Raw genomic sequence first — 16503 nt, forward strand, 5'->3', positions numbered from 1 at the left:
AGCACAACCTTGTCCATGCAAACTCCTTTCACGCGACTTAAGAGAGTAGTGAATAACATTCTTCCTCATCCACAGGGATTACGTGGGAAGAGTACATACGTCACGGCGGACACACAAGGTACACGTGAGTAGTATTGTTTATCAGCTATTGTAATATAGGATAATTAGTTTATTACCTCTAGTTTTCTGTTGTTTTATTGATATTAAAAATGCTGGATGAGCTCCACTGCTTTCTCTTGGTTATTTCGTAACTGGTCCAGGACAGGACTGATGCGCCCCTCAGTTAGGGTCGGTGGGCCATACCCAGCCGCACTGGCTTAGGACGATTTAGGGAATGTGATGGCATTTACCTGAGAGGATCCAGTGTTTCCCAGCTAATTTACCCAGTGCGGAGCTGAACCTCTCACCATATGATTGCAACGCCTAGCGAAGTAAGCCACCGAGTTGCCAATTATTGCAACTTAATTTTATTTTAATCTTCGACAGTGACTGTTGTGTCAACCGTTGTGGCAGAATGTGTTAACTAAGTCTGTAATAGGAGGCTTTTATGCAGAGGTAAGGGCTCGAGGATGTTGGCAAAGATAAGGAGTGGTCGTTCCTTCCGTTCCTTACCACAGCCACCGTCTGGCCCTGCCCTCCATGTCACTATACTGCTGCAGCTGCTGGAGGCGCTGTAGCCGCTGCTGTTCTTGATGCTGCAGCACCTGCTGCTGATGTAACTGCATCTGAAACTGCTGCTGAAGTTGCAGTTGCTGTAACATTTCCTGGAGTTGTTTGTCCAAGAGGGGCACCATGGAAAGGGGTTGGATACGTTAGTGAATAAAAATAGGTCATGCATATTCATGCATCTTTATATCACTTTATTTAGATGTAATTAGTGTCATACATGTGCACGATATTACTTAGCTATCATTTAGCCATGACTAGTAGTGTTAGTTTTCATTCAGTTTACTGTGGAAAATAAGTTCATACCCATGCAGTAGTTCCTTGGTAATAAAAAGGAAAGAAAGAAAGAATATTCTGGCAACCTTCATTAACAAACACTCTATGTTAGAGGAATATACAGATAATTTTACTCTGTCCTGTTTACATTCACAGTTGACGACAAAGATTGAGGCTGGGTTCATATATTTTTCATGGAGGTAGAAGATTGCAGGTATTGTTCTAGTACACATACAAAGCAGGCAGGATATACACAGATGCTCCTAGGAATACTACCAGTAACAGGCGAATTAAATTGTTTAGTTACATGCTTTGGGAATTTTTAGTGTGTCCAAGTATTCCCATACACGGTAACAGTTTCCAGGTTGTAAGCCGGTAACATGAAACAGATGCCCATCCCTGTTTCATATAAAACAGCTTTCCAAAGTGGTAAACATTTATATACAATATATATATATATATATATATATATATATATATATATATATATATATATATATATATATATATATATATATAAATTAGTATATAGAATGAACTGAAACATGTTTAGGATACTGTTTGTGTATAAAGCGGGTGTTTGAATAAAACCTTTTGTTTGATAGCTGGAAGGGTACCGTAGTTTTATAGGCACTGATGCCCGTATCCTAGGTGCCATAGGAGGCTTCGTAACATCTATTAAGTAGCGATATATCTTGTACGTAATTGAGGCAAAGTACGTTGGTGTCAAGAATACATAAATAACATTTTTAAAAAGATTATCAGAATTTAATAGGCACAATAAATCGGTAAGAAATAGGTGCTACGAATCTTGTCATCTAAAGTACGGCCTTTTATCCTAAGCCACTCAGCCCCTGCTCTTAAATGTGATGCGTGAAGTTGGGAAATTTGTGTTGGTAAAATACAAGAATCGTCATTCTGGACAGTTCACGAAGATAGGTAGGAATTATGAACCACAAAACCGCCGACCAACACAAAAACGTCTGACTATAGCTAGTTCACTCCCTCCGCCCCCCCCCCTTCCCCTTTTCTCCGGGATACGATTGGCATTGCGGCACATTATCCTGAAATAAATTCAGGAGGTACACTCACCAACAAACTATAAGATCATTGGGTGTCGTAACTGTGATTTGTTTTTATAGGAAAGCCGAGGAGCTCTCTGAGCTCTGTTGTAATTTGGGCGTTAAGTCACAAATAAAATTACTGTCGAGTCTTGTTTTTGGGTATTTAATTTATTTACGGTACGGTATTTATTTACTTAATTTTTTTTTACGAAGGAAAGGAATAAGAGAAGGCGGAATCTTTCATTTTTTCTTGTCTTCCTGGAAACACTAATCAGAGTTAGGAGAGAGAAATTATGGTATGTTTGTTAGTAAACATCGCCCCTAGTCTGGCAGAGTGGCGGAAGGTGCAGGAAGGAGAGTTACGAGATGGAAATGATGGCATGTGTGTCAGTAAACATCGCCCCCAGTCTGGTGCAGTCACAGTGTAGACTACACGGGGGTGCAGTGGCGGGAGGTGGGTATTGGGTGAGGGCAAGGTCGTGGAAAACTAAAGTCTGTGACGGGGTTGCCATGTAGAGGGGGAGGCGAGTTGGCGCGGTGCCCCACTATTGCTCTCCGTGTCAGTTTATATTCCTTCAGTAAGCATTTAGCATTTTATTACCCGTCCCCGCCCCGGAGGAGCTCGGGGACGGGTATTGTTTTCACTCTGTTTGTCTGTTTTTTGTCTGTCTGTCTGAATGTCTGTCAGCAACTGTACGCGAAAACTATTGGTGCGATTTTGACTAAAATTACTGGGATGATGGGTTATGACCTTCTGATCCCCTGACTAAATTTTGGGCCAAATTGGGCCTAGTTCCACGCTGTAGGCCCCAAAAATGTAAAAAAAAAAAAAAATCGCCTTAACTCCTTTCAGATTCGTCATATCGACATGAAACCAAAACCTAAAGGTGCATCTTTCAAATCTGCATCCTGTAAGATGCCTCATTACATCAGGGGGGTCACCACCCAGTTAGCGGTAAGGGGGTCAATGTCAAGTGGGTCGGGTCTACAATTTTAGCTGGGCGTAAAATCGTCAGTTTTCACCCGATTTTCTTCAAGTCTGATATGTGACTTCTTCGACTATAGATATCCTGTTGTGTTTATACGGCAGCACTAAAATGACTGCCGGGGACGGGTTTGCTGTGCCTTGGGACTGCTTCTTGTTTTTATGATCAGACGGCATCATTTACCTTAGATGATTTTTTTTTTTTTTTTTTTGTCTTAGCTGGGTGTAAGATGTACCCTTCACTGATCCCTTCACTATTAGGGATCCTTCGTATTGTTAATAAAATCTTCAACAGTTGTATCAGTATATTGAAAAATGTCATGGATTTGATGGGGTCGACACCTTCAGTCCGAAGACGTAACTTCTATATTGTTTCCAGATGATTTTATTACTCTTCGGATACCACTAAGAGAGAAATAATGAAATTATTGAAACCCCTCCAGTTCGAAAAGCCAGTCCTAAGGCGAAAAAAAAAAAAATCGTCAGGAAATAACAAGAATAACATACAGTAGAATATACAGAATTTGATGGAAAAGGTCAGTGCTACCCGTCAGTAGTGTTGGTAGTTTAGATATGTCGTATTGTAGCTGCACACTAATGATAGGCAGTCGAAATCATAGTTATTTCAGTATTTTCCTTCATAATGTGGATATAATTCGCTTATTAAATAGAGTTATCCCTAGTGGAGGGAAAAAACGGGATCAAGATCCTCAGTCTGTCCCCTGGTGAAGGTCTATGAGGTGTCGGGACCAGATGCTGGACCAACGTAGACGACCATATTTAATCCTTCATCTCCCATGATGTTTCTTGTTTTATTCCTACGTACGAATAGACGATTTTTTCCAGTTTAGGGGAGACGTGTGATAGTGAAGAGATTTTTGAAAGATGTCTGTAATCTTTTCAGTTCAGTGTCTTTTAATTTCAGTAAAATCATTTGGTGACAGTAAGAATAAAAAGTAAGTCGTGGGAGTGAAGGGGTTAGGTTAGGTAGCCAGCTTACTTCCATTGCTGCTGGGCAGATAGGGCGCTATCGTACCCTTAGATAATGTGGACTACGTAGCCTGGCCCTAGTTCACCAAAAGGGGGACTGTGGGACTGAATTTATTTATTTTTTAATTATTTCTCATCCCATTCTTTGTAATTCATATATATAATATATATATATATATATATATATATATATATATATATATAGATAGATAGATAGATATATATATATATATATAGATAGATAGATATATATATATATGTAATGTGTGTGTGTGTGGTCCGTCATCATTCCTGAGTGTGCCGCCACCAGTCAGAGAATCAAGACATACTTTAATCTTCGGGTTTGGTATTAAACCATCTACCCAGACAATGTCATTTTTGTGTTCTTGTTATCTGTAGATTATTACATTCAGCTTTGGGAAGGGACAAATATAGCCTTATTTAACACCTCTCTGTTAAAGTTAAATGCGATCCTCAATTAAAATCGTCTTGTAGTAGGTGAAGAAATTCCAATGGGGAGGGGTGGGGGGAAGAATACTTCCATAGTATCCCTGCTTGTCGTATGAGGCGATTAAAGGGCCCGTTTTCCTCTATAGTCTTTCTCTCTTTACTGCCCTATCTATCTCCTCTGTTCACTCTTTCCTTGCTGTTTCCATATATCTCCCGGCCTGTATTTTTCCTCCACTGCTATCAGGTTGAACATTCTGTTTCATGGTATGGATAATGTAAGGACCTCCCATTGACGTCGACCCTTCCTTCCTTCCTGGAAGGGTCAAGCTCTTTATATACAAGTACGTCGATCCTCCCAGTGCCGAATTTGTGACTGCCGACTCTTCCAACGTTGACCCTGTCATTGCCGGCCGCCAGTGCCGAATATATCAACGCCGCCTTTATGAACATCGTCTGCCAGTGCCGAATCAATCAACGCCGACTCTGTCTGCATCAACTTGGTCATTCTCTTTTTCTCCTTTCTCGTTTCTGTTCCATTGCTGGTCATACATATTTGCTCTGAATTAGTGTCACATGGCTTTTGATACCTGGGGCAAGGAATTATTGACTCAGTTCAGTAGAAGAAAAGAGAAAAATACACATCACTGGATTAGTTATTTTATTAGAGTTGTATTCCCATGTGCGCTTTGTCCATTGAGAGTTAATTACCTGCTACCGAGGTTATGAGGTTTAGATTCCAGAATGTACCACAAGCATATTTTGCATATACGATTCCACTGCAAGCAACCACACGTGCAGGTACTCATTCATGCAGTGAACCAACATCAGGGCCGTGGCGTAAGGCCATCCCCACAATGAGATCAGAATCGGACAGAAGGTCGTATTCTTGGTGGTATAGGAGACTTCATAGCACTTCTTCCTAGACGACTTGTGTTGCCTATTATTACTTGGTAGTCTCTTTCATGTTATTTATTTTTATATTTACATATTTTTCCTTATTAACGTACAAGAAAATAAAATGGTGTAGTATAAAAAGGAAAAAAATTCGCTGAAGACGTGCTACAAAGCCTCCAATGCCACGTAGTGTACGGCCGAAATTCGATACAAATTATCCAACGGTGTTGTTCCGTTTCCCAGTGCCAGACATGACGCAGGTGACGGTGAGGAACTCAGAACGTGATCCATTGAAACAGAGTGTCCATATTCCATTTTTTTTTTCCCGACCCACACGATCAGAGGGTTTGCTTCAAAATATATATCGGATTCTGGCCGAGTCAGTAACCTCTGTTGACGGGTGTGTAAAAAGTTTTATAGATTATGTTCTGCATCATGTTTTACTTGATTCCCCACTTTTGTTCAGGCGACTTTCAGCATAATGGCCGTGCAGAGCGTCTCATGGAACTCGGCACAGACTAGCCCCTACAATCCCATGATGAGTTTTTCATGTTATTCTCGCTACCTAAGATGTCTGTATTTAATTTAGTAGAACGTATCTGTAGTGCGAGAGATAAAGGAGGCAACACCTAATTCCTAAAGTTTAGAAATCTTTCCAAAGCTGAATTAAATCTTCAGCTAGGGAGAATAAGTGGAAAAATGCATCATTGGAATAAAAGGGGCTGGATATTGAGTGTTGTGACAGAATAACTGCTGTTCGTTATGAGAAAAAATAAATAAGCGATGAGAAGGTCACAGCTTAAAAAATATTTGGAGATGCAAGTCTGGACATTGATTTACAAATCTGCGATCAGTTTCCTGTCGTTACAAGGTCGTGTTTTTGCGACAAGAGCACATCTTAATTATTAAAGTTTTTTTTTTTTTTTCCAGAATTGTCTGTGGATTTTAGGTCCACAGGACGATAGCAGTTTAGTAATACAGTTTTTTTTTTTTTTTTTTTTTTTTTTTGTAGACAGAACTTGAACTCAAGCGAGGGAACAAGAGAGGTAAGAATACATCACAACACTTGTCTGTTTTCATTTCAGACGCTGAGAAAAATGAAATTGATTGGTAAATACAGTTGTACTGATTGAGTGGCTATACAAGAATTTAAATTAATTTGGCTCTCATCACCTAACGGTCATTATCAACAGAGGGTTCGAGCTTTTGATGCTACTCAAGGGCCATTCGTTGGCGTCAGAAGGGCATCTGGTCTCAAACTCCCACACATGTCGACGGAGGTCCACTACATAGGAGAAGCGTCTCAGCCTCTTAAAGCGAACAGTGCATATGGTAAAGCTGGATCATCATTTATCCTTATACTCCTGGACTTGCAGGAAAAGTGATATCAAAGTGTGTTAGTGTATAAAGGAATTATTTATATGAGTATTTTCCGAGGTTAGGACTTGTGCATGTACAGTGTTCAGATGTATGGGATTAAGTGCTGCTGTCAGCCATAAACACCGAACTGAAATACAAACACTAAGAATTATACCTCCTCAGTGTAGGAGGCTTTCTAGAACCTCTACCTGAACGATTTATATTGTATACTTCAGCTTATTTTTCCTTGTACTTATATATATATATATATATATATATATATATATATATATATATATATATATATATATATATAGCGTTAAGGTCAACATAAACTGCATGCATAACACACAGGAATATAATAATGTATCAGATATAAGAAATAATCAAGTACAGTAGGGAAGAGGTGCCAGCGAGCCTCCTTAGCTGACGAGAAAACCGATACCAGCCCAAGACCTTGATTTTGTGTCGTGCATTGGTCACGAGGCTTGCAGCAAGCATAGTTAGACACGGTACTGCTAGCTAAGTAGAATCAAAATAGAAGTGTTGAGTTACGCCGGTAGACTAGATGTACTTATTAGGTAGTTATGATTTAGGTGTATTAGTTAAATTACTTATGGTAATCTAGATGTAGTAGTTAGGCAATAATAAATGTGTAGGTGTGAAAAACTGGTCATGAGGCAAGGGTCTAGGTGGTCTAGTGATCAGTACCTGTGCCGTGGTGGTGACGGTGGTGGTTAGGTAGAAGTTGACGGGTCGGGTGGTGGTGAGGTGCAGCTCTGAGACGACCGTGGTGGTGAGGTACAGCGGCACGGTGGTCGTTTGCGTCACCACCACCTCCCTCAGGTTGGTGGTGGTGATATACTCAGGCTGTGTCTCCGTCTGCGTGATGATGACCTCGCGGTACTCGGTGCTGGTGACGTACGCGGGCACGGGCAGCGTCTGGGTGATGAACACGTCCTGGTAGCTGGTGGCGGTGAGGTATGAGGTGACCGTCACGTAGTCCAGTGCTGTGGTGGTGATGTAGGTGGTGGCCGTCACGTGCTGAGTATCAAAGTGCGTCTCCGTCAAGTAGGTGGGCAGATGGGAGGTGTGGATGATGGTGGAGTAGATGGTGGTGCTGAGCGGGAAGGTGAAGGTGCTGGTGTCAGTGAAATACTCGGTGCGGTACTTGGTGTGGACCACGGTGGAGATCAGGGTGCTGTACACTGGCACCTCCAACACTGACGTCTCTGTCTGGAAATCTGTCAGATACTGAGTCTGATATTCCGTTGTGTATACTGGCACGTCTTGGAACTCTGTCTCAGTCAGGTATTCCGTTCTGTACTCGGTCTCGTACTGGGTGCTGTGGACCGTGAGCGGCGTGGTCTGCAGGGCACACAGGGAAGGGAATGGTAACAGTTAATATCATACGGTCAGAGAACACCCGGAGATGTCCTATCTTTGTGAGAGCCCAGATTACTCTGAAGCTCAGCAGTGCTACTATTTAGCCATAACAATTCGCTCTGTATAGCACGTAATCTTTCCCTCACAAGTGTTGATACTACCACGTGAAGAAACCAGTGTTGATAAGATGGAGAAGTTAGTTTCTGTATTTGGCAGAATCAGCGATATCCCATAGTTGACCCCTAAAAGCACACAGCAGTCCTTTGCATCACCAGCGCAATACACAGGCCTAATTTTTATAAATAAACATGCATAAACCAAAGAAAACAATTATATATTAGTAGCCATTGACTCAGAAAGCAAAATATTTGCTCGGACTAAGTAAGAGTGAAAGAGAAAGTCAGATGAAACAGAGGGGAAACTCCTGGACAAAGAAATGATAGACTTTCTAATCCCCCGTCATTCCTGCCTATCATCTCTGTTTACATCTGAGGCAGCTCGGTGTGCTGACAAGAAGCCTTGAATGGGCCCTTGGATATATTCAGGTCACATTCACAGTGATTTCAGAGATGCCCATACATAGCAACTAATTATCCGAGAATTAACAAACATTCTACAATATGCTTGCACAGTATCAGTACTGAATAAGAGATTAAAAACATGCCTGTATATTTTCCTACTGCGGTTAAGTGACGCATGAAAAAAGAAACACAAAACTGAGATTTTACATACCATTCATCATACATGTGGTTCTTTTGTTAGTTCCTGTGTCTTGCAGTCCACTGTGAACTTAGTCATAAAAACTTATATTAGGCCTACTTGAATTTTACCTGCGTGACAAGGCATCAGGTATATGAGTGCGCGTGCTGTCTGTCTTACTCTTCATTTCTTCTTGGAGAAAACCTTGATTTTGATCCATACGCTGCCCATACTGCCAACGCACAGCTTCCATCTTTACAGGGTACACAACCCCTGCCCTGTCCCGCTGCCCACTCCCATTCTACCCATTCCTCACGGCTTACGCCATTTTTTTTCTTTTTCTTTCTTTCTTTTTTTTCTTACATCTTATTTTTAGAGGTTATCTTTGACTCCAAACCCTCACCACCCCCACTGTCCTATTTGGAAGGCTGGCCTTCACGGCGTGCAGTTCCCTTGCCCTGCTGCACTGCACATCACCATCCAGCCCATCCTGCCCTCTCTTTTCTCTGCAACACAACCTTTTCCTGTCAGCCTCGGCTGGAGGGTTTGGTGCGCGGGGGATGGGAGGGGGGGCTTTCCTGCGTTCCTGTCCTTATCCTCTACTGCTAGAATTAGATATGATCATAGTATTCTCTCTAGTAAACCACCTCGAAAGGAACACAAGGCCTGTTGCTGTGCTCCTTTGTACAATCCGTTCTTTTTTTTTTTTTTCCTCCATTAAAATCCAAGAGAAATTTCTGACTTACATGCTCACATTGCCAACATCACATTTTATACACAACGCCCATCCTCACAGGGTGTACGGTAGTCCCTCTGCCCTGCTCGACCCTCCATCACCATCCTAATCTTTTTCGTCCTCTCCTTTCTGCCGGCCTCTACCTTTCTTGCCCGCCTCCCTCCACTTCACCCTGTCCACCGTTTTCTTTAAATTTCATCGTCAGGGTAACTTTATCAGCCTAAATAGTTTTTTTTTTTTTTTTTTTGCTATTGCACAAGAATCCCTAGTGTCTTATTTTACCTTCATACTCCTCGAAACGCACCTAACCTAATCCCATCGTCATAAATGATTGTATTTTACTCACCAGATATACGTATCTTTCCACCCTTACCTTCCTAACCTAACGAAACTGGCCATACTTCCCCGACTTGATTGTAACTGTGGTAGTAATCACTCTGCCCTTCTTTCTCTGATCTACCTTACTAAACGTCATAACAACCATCCATACCTTCCCAACTTCCTCAGCTTCACCTCATCTACTTTATTAATGTCTAGAAGGTTAGGAAGGTATAAGCATAGAAATTTGGTAAGATTACGAGAGTGGCAGAGTTGGGAATAATGTATGAAAGGTGATATTACAAATAAGGTTAGGAAGATAAGTTAAATAGGACGGTTATAAGGTTAAGAAGAGGGTAAAAATGGTTGTTGGGAAGATAGTGAAGTTACAGATTATGATAATGTGGTGGCAGAAAGCAATTAGGAAGATGGGAAGGAAAGTGGTAAGGTTTGAGAGATGGTGGTCAGCGAGTTATGTTCGGAGGGTGGTAAGGTTAGGGAGATCCCCTGGGGAGGGTGGGGGGATAAATATTACTTCCAAAGTATCCGTACTTGTCCTAAGAGGCGACTAAAGGGACATTTGTTTCCAGCCTTTTTCTCCTTATTCTTCTCTTCATCTTCTGTCACACACTCTTCATACTATATCCATATTTCATTTGGCCTGTATCTTCCTACTACTCCTATAAGGTTGGGCATTCTGTCTCATGGTATGGATAGTTTAAGTACCTCACTTTGACGTCGACCATCCCTCACATCCTGGAAGGTGTAGTCCGCCGACTCTGTGAGTATATACACCGAACCTGCCAACGCTGACAGTACAATTCACTCACGTGGCTGCGTCTGCCAACGCCGACTCTTGATGCCGACTTCGCCAACGCCGAATATTTCAACGTAGACTCTGTCAGCATCAACTCTGTGCCGTAGCTATTAACGCCGACTCTACATCGACTCCGCTTGTCATTCTCTTTTTTCCCTTTCCTGTTTCTCTTCCATTGCTAGACATTTATTTGCTTTCAGTTAATGCCATATGGTCTTTGATACCTGTCGCAAAGAATCCATTTCTCAGTTCAGTTCAGGGTTAGGGAGATAATAGGTTGGATGTAAGATTAGGAATGTGGCAAGTTGAGAGTAAGGTAATAAAGGTTGTAAGGTTGAGGATGGTAGGTTGGGAGTAAGGTTAGGGAGGTAGTAAGGTTGAGGATGGTAGGTTGGGAGTAAGGTTAGGGAGGTAGTAAGGTTGACAGGTAGGTTGGGGGATCGTATGGTAATGAAGTCAAAGCTATAAGATTAAGGTGATGAAACTGGGTGTGTCAAAGGTAAGAAATATGGCACAGTTGGGATAAGGTTAAGATAATTCCAAGGCAAAGAAGCTTATGAGGCAGGGAGTCACTGTTGGGAAGGTTAAGGTGAGTCTGTAGTAAATTCGGAAGGTTATGTTAGGATGATGAACGGGTATGTGTAGGTCAGCTTATGAGATGATTGCCTGCCCAGTGACCACAAGATTAATTTGTCGCTGATTATAAGCATAAGTCGCCGTGACGAGGATACGTGATTGACGAATACTCTTGCTGTTGTGCCTGTTGGCCGTATTGAGCGCATACGCACAAATTTGATACCCTCATTCCTTTTTCGGTTATGTATATTATACTTTTACACCGTCTAGATACTGTCACAACCTGTTGAGATATGGCTCAAATAAAAACAGTAATTTTCAAGCTGGCTGGAACAGTTGAAATCTTTCTTCATTAGTTCGTAATCCAAACGTGTAAATATATTATTTTCGGCAAGTGCATACAAGCACACTTAAGAATGGCAGATATACACAGCTGTCAAGGCTAATGGACTAAAGTTCATAAGTATGTACATTATATACAGTTGCAAGAACATTTTCATCACTGTGTGATTGTAACAACACAAAAGCGCACCGTACTTACATAAGTGATATATTCGGTGTTGTAGTGTGTGATGTAGCTGATGCTGGTGTCCGTCTGAGTGCGCGTCACTTCCACCTGCAGGCCACGGTGGCGTTATGGAAAGGTTTACAAAAGATAAATTATCAATTATTTTATTACCTAAACTTGTATAATAAAATTTTTACCTCGCACTGATTCTGCAAATGCCTGTTATTCCGTCTCAAATCATCTTTCACTGTGTGCTACACCACAAACCATTTATCTCGTTCTCAGTCAACATATACTTTGTCAATACGATGTTATCTAGGTGTAATAACATATAATGAATGGAAGGGACATTCTTTTTTGTCATAGTTAGTGCTAAACCACATGAACTTAAAAGTTCATGTTGACCTTGTCACAACATCTTGGGAGCATAAACGCATGCATATGGATGGTGCCTTGTAACTGTAGTTCTGTTGAATAACTGTATCTCTCCACAGAGGGGAGATAGAATAATAACCCACATATGTGACGATAGACCGACCTGGAAAACTTACGGCCGAATACTCTTGCCATCAATAATGGCACTGTGTAGCTTGTTATTCTGTAGCAGAAAGTCGAAACATAAAAGCTTAAACATCAGAGTATCGTTTATGCCGTGTATCTGGTTTCATGATTATTGCGTTGTGAGCTGCAGTTACGGTTACTCATCATCCATTCAATACCAATCACTTTTTTAACCAAATGTTTTTAGCAAACTCAGTAGAGATGAGTGTAGGTAGAAAGAATATTATCATAGTCATCCTTTTGTTAAAATTAAATGCATACGGCTCTACTTATGTTCTTTAAATTTGATTAGAAACAGAATACGAGAGTCTGATTTCGTAGCAATGCTCTCCTACACACAAATGTTATTGTAAACCTCAAGTGAAGTTTCCATTATTAACAAGCAGAATTTTCTCCCTCCAAACCATTAGAGAGCATTAGAAACTATAGAAAGGTAGGGTCTTCAGTCACCGTAAGTGCGCCAGTCATGCCTCAGATGAAGACGGTGTAACATAGCGTTCTCGCCACACACCTCACGCACTCATACTTCCCGCTTTTCACTCTATTTTACACACACACACACACACACACACACACACACACACACACACACACACACACACACACACACACACACACACACACACACACACACACACACACACTCACTCACTCACTCACTCACTCACTCACTCACTCACTCTCTCTCTCTCTCTCTCTCTCTCTCTCTCTCTCTCTCTTCAACGCACGACTGCATTTCCTTCTCGTGGCAGCGGGCGTCGTTAAAACAGCCCTGAAGCAGTATCGTGTAACAGCTGATTTCGCCAGGTATTGAAGATTAGCCAAATTATGTGTATGTACTTTCACAGCCGTTACTTTTACGAAAGGCCTGTTTTAGAAAGTGGATAAAATCGTCTGGAAGTAACAAGAAGGATCGTCACTGTAGTAAGAGTTCATGGCGACTCTTTGTTACTCTTTATGATATCTCTCTTCTGGTCTGAACTTAAAATCGTGTAATAATAATAATAATAATAATAATAACAACATGCGCTGCTGCTGCTGCTTCTGCTGCTGATAATGATGATGGAAATAGTAGTAGTAGTAGTAGTAGTAATAATAATAATAATAGCAATAATAATAATAATAATAATAATAGCAATAATAATAATAATAACGACAACTACAACATAAAAATGATATCAGTACCGAAAGAGTTGATGAGGTGATAACAGTATTTTGTAGGTTACCGGTCCATCACAACGAACTGATACTGTAAGACCAAAAAGAAGACGGAGGGATTGTGTAATGTACGTTCCCAGGGCTATATTTTCGTCAGTTTAAGAGGCCTGATAGCACCTCATTCTTAGCGAACGATTTTGTTTATTGCATCTTAAAACTGTCTTCTTCGGTATTTGTGTCATTTTTATTATGGCCATTCATTGCAGAAATAACACACGAGAGACTATTAAAGTGCCTTATGCAGAAATATGCCAATGATGAAAATTAGCTATAGTTCTTTCACCGTAGCTTGGCCCAGATTCATGTCTGGGGAAAGAGAGAGAGAGAGAGAGAAGAAGAAGAAGAAGAAGATAGTACAGTACTATGGCTTTACACCCCTTCCATAGCACTTCTTTGTGTCTAGCATCATATTTTAGTATTGATTTGTTGTTATCCTCAGCATTCAGAATTGAGAGCTGGTAATTTTAGGTCGTTAAAATGGAGTACCCGATCAGTTAATCCTCTAAGCTGACGAGAATATGGCCCCTTACCCCTTCACCTCGATGACATAATATATTCTTTATTTTTGTTGCCACCAGAAGAAAGCACTCAACTTGGGAGAGACTTTTCACACTGCAGCGAGATTCAGTTGTCTTTAACCCCCTTCACTACAAGAGATTTCCTTTAAATCTCAAGAAAATCGTTTAGAGGCAGTATGAATAAAGCAAAAAATACAAGCTGGGTCTGAAGAGTATAAGCAAGGACAAATGCTCAGTTCGGGTAACAACAGCATCAACATTAATTTAACCCCGTTAGTACGATGATGACTTATTCTTGCTATAAACGCACGATCTTTCTATTCATCTGAAGGTAAACTCATCACAATGAAAGGGTTAGAAAAAGTCTCAGCTAAGTTTTTCATTAAGATGGCGTCTTTTTATCTTATCTTTGCTACGACTAGTGTTTATTAAATTTAGGAGAGACTCATCAAAGTGAAGAAGTTAAATCATACATTATATTTAGAAAAGTCTTTTGGGGTCTGTAGATAGCATCACTGCGTTTCGAAAGTCATTGGTGACGGGCTCGTTATTTATCATAAGAATGGATATTAATGCAGTTAACGGTGCATGGCCTCACCTGCTGGTAGCTGGTGTGTGTGATGGTGATGGTGTCGTACTGTGTGATGACCGCAGCATCACCATACACCCCCACCTTACCTCCCAAAGCACCGCCGCCGTTCCTCTGGTCGAACACCTGTTGGACACAGTGCAAAGAACTACAAAAGAAAGTAGACACCTATTGAACCTTTCAAGACTGTTTGTTACTGGGTCTGTTATAAGTAATGAATCTGTTATGTGGAGGGCGTACAAAGAAAAGCAGACAGCAACAGTTTTGTTGATCTTTCAGAGAGACAACCTTAGACAGCCTCACGACACGACACTAGGCATGTATGGTAGCCTAGGTGGGGAGGGCGCGGTGCAGAAACCTAATGGGGAGGCTTCGCCACCCCAGAATCCCCAACGTCTCTAACTTACCTCACACCGTGCATACTCAGTCATGAATGGTGAAAGATGTGCTGGAAATTCAACAGTTTTGCAAGGCAAACTTCTTGGCACATGCTTATTTTAGGATCGGGCATCTGCTCCTATATGCTTTCTTTTAGAGCTGTTTGTTATAGGATACGATGTAACTAAAGGCATCTATTTTAAGAAGAGAGCAGAAAGGAAGGCAAATGGCAACAGGCCTGTTCATCCTCTCGAGGCTGTTTTCTATAGTGTGTTATAAGTAATGCATCAGCTCTCTGAGTCACCGGCAAATATATAAAAAAAAGCAGGAAAGCAGGAGGTGAATGTGCCCATAGTACTATATGCATCCAGGGGTAATGAAGAATACTGTCATTTTCAGAAATGTGTAATTATTTTGTTGGGATGCTATCGGTATTGTTTTTGCAGCTCGTTAAAAAAAAGTTATTAAAGTATTGTTTAATAATTATAGCCTATTCTGCATCCAGGAGTAGTGATGAATAATAATGTGTCACGAAATACGTCATTATTTTATCGGCATGCTATTGTTATTATTCCTGTAATTATTATTGAAGAAATTCTGAATATTTTTACTGAACCATGCAATACACCGGTACATAGGCTAATAGGCCTGTCTATGACTGACATGTAAGCCATCGAAAGTGAACATTACAGTGAATACGAGTTTAAGTAAACGTAAAGCATGTGTCAAATAGAGACCCTGACGTCATTCTCTCAGTCTACTTGGAAAGTTAATAAACATGGCATGCATTGATCAGCAAAGCAATACTCCACATCCACCTCGCACATACAGTCCCAACAGTGAACACAGTGCTGCCGTCAGCTTACCCTGTCAAACTGGAAGTACTGGTTTGCATCTTCATACAATCCCACCTCTCTCTTCTTGGCCACCACTTTGATGCTGGGTAAGTCGTGTGAAACAGAGGCCACGGCAACGGGACGGCCGACGGCGTGGCAGGAGGGCGTTAGCAGCACCAGCAGCAGCACCAGGCAGCCGAGGGTGGTGGCGGGAGTGAACGTCATGGCGTCTGCAGGTGGTGGTGAAAGTGGTGATGGATCCCTTCCTGACTTGGTGCTTTTAGCTTTTATTCACTGGGGATCGTATTTATAAGGGATTTTCACCAATTTTTTTACGATGTCTCCCTGACAGTTAATCGTTATCACAGATCGATTTACTTTACCATAGTTTGTCACTTTAATATTCACTCTAAGTTGGTTGTGAAGCGTTTGGTAGGTGTATGAGTGAAGACAAACGCATACATAGAAGGCATAAATCTTTTACCCATCTTAAGTTCAAGAGAGTTTATAAATACGATCCATGCTTGTTTATATGTGTGCGAGGCGTGCAGGTGAGCATGTGCAATTTGGAGTACCAGCTTGTCTGCACTGGTTGTTTGTTCATATATTTGCGTTATGGTCGACAGTTCCTGGTGTTTTTATACATCGGAAAAGTGTAGAAAACGTACTTAGGCTTATT

At 41.2% G+C, this 16503-nt stretch overlaps 1 protein-coding gene across 1 annotated transcript; it reads right to left on the bottom strand.

The window, feature by feature from the left end:
• Positions 1-608: 608 nt before the first annotated feature.
• Positions 609-16049, bottom strand: LOC145413838 (uncharacterized). The gene is made up of 5 exons (XM_080283503.1): positions 15855-16049; positions 14620-14736; positions 11758-11832; positions 7396-8052; positions 609-752 (listed from the first exon to the last, which is right to left on the bottom strand). The coding sequence occupies exons 1-5, from the start codon at positions 16047-16049 to the stop codon at positions 609-611; spliced, it is 1188 nt and encodes a 395-aa protein (XP_080139629.1).
• Between the last annotated feature and the right edge of the window lie 454 nt (positions 16050-16503).

This window comes from Coenobita brevimanus, chromosome 97 (assembly GCF_032717465.1).
Source record: "Coenobita brevimanus isolate Jiangsu-jjx chromosome 97, ASM3271746v2, whole genome shotgun sequence".
NCBI classification, from domain to species: domain Eukaryota; kingdom Metazoa; phylum Arthropoda; class Malacostraca; order Decapoda; family Coenobitidae; genus Coenobita; species Coenobita brevimanus.

Excerpts from the sequence above, each read along its gene's own strand:
- LOC145413838 (XM_080283503.1), bottom strand. The coding sequence starts at position 16,049 with ATGACGTTCACTCCCGCCACCACCCTCGGCTGCCTGGTGCTGCTGCTG. Across the intron at positions 11,833-14,619 it reads CACACACCAGCTACCAGCAG|GTGGAAGTGACGCGCACTCA; the intron begins GTGAGGCCATGC and ends CGTGGCCTGCAG. Across the intron at positions 8,053-11,757 it reads ACACCGAATATATCACTTAT|ACCACGCCGCTCACGGTCCA; the intron begins GTAAGTACGGTG and ends TGTGCCCTGCAG.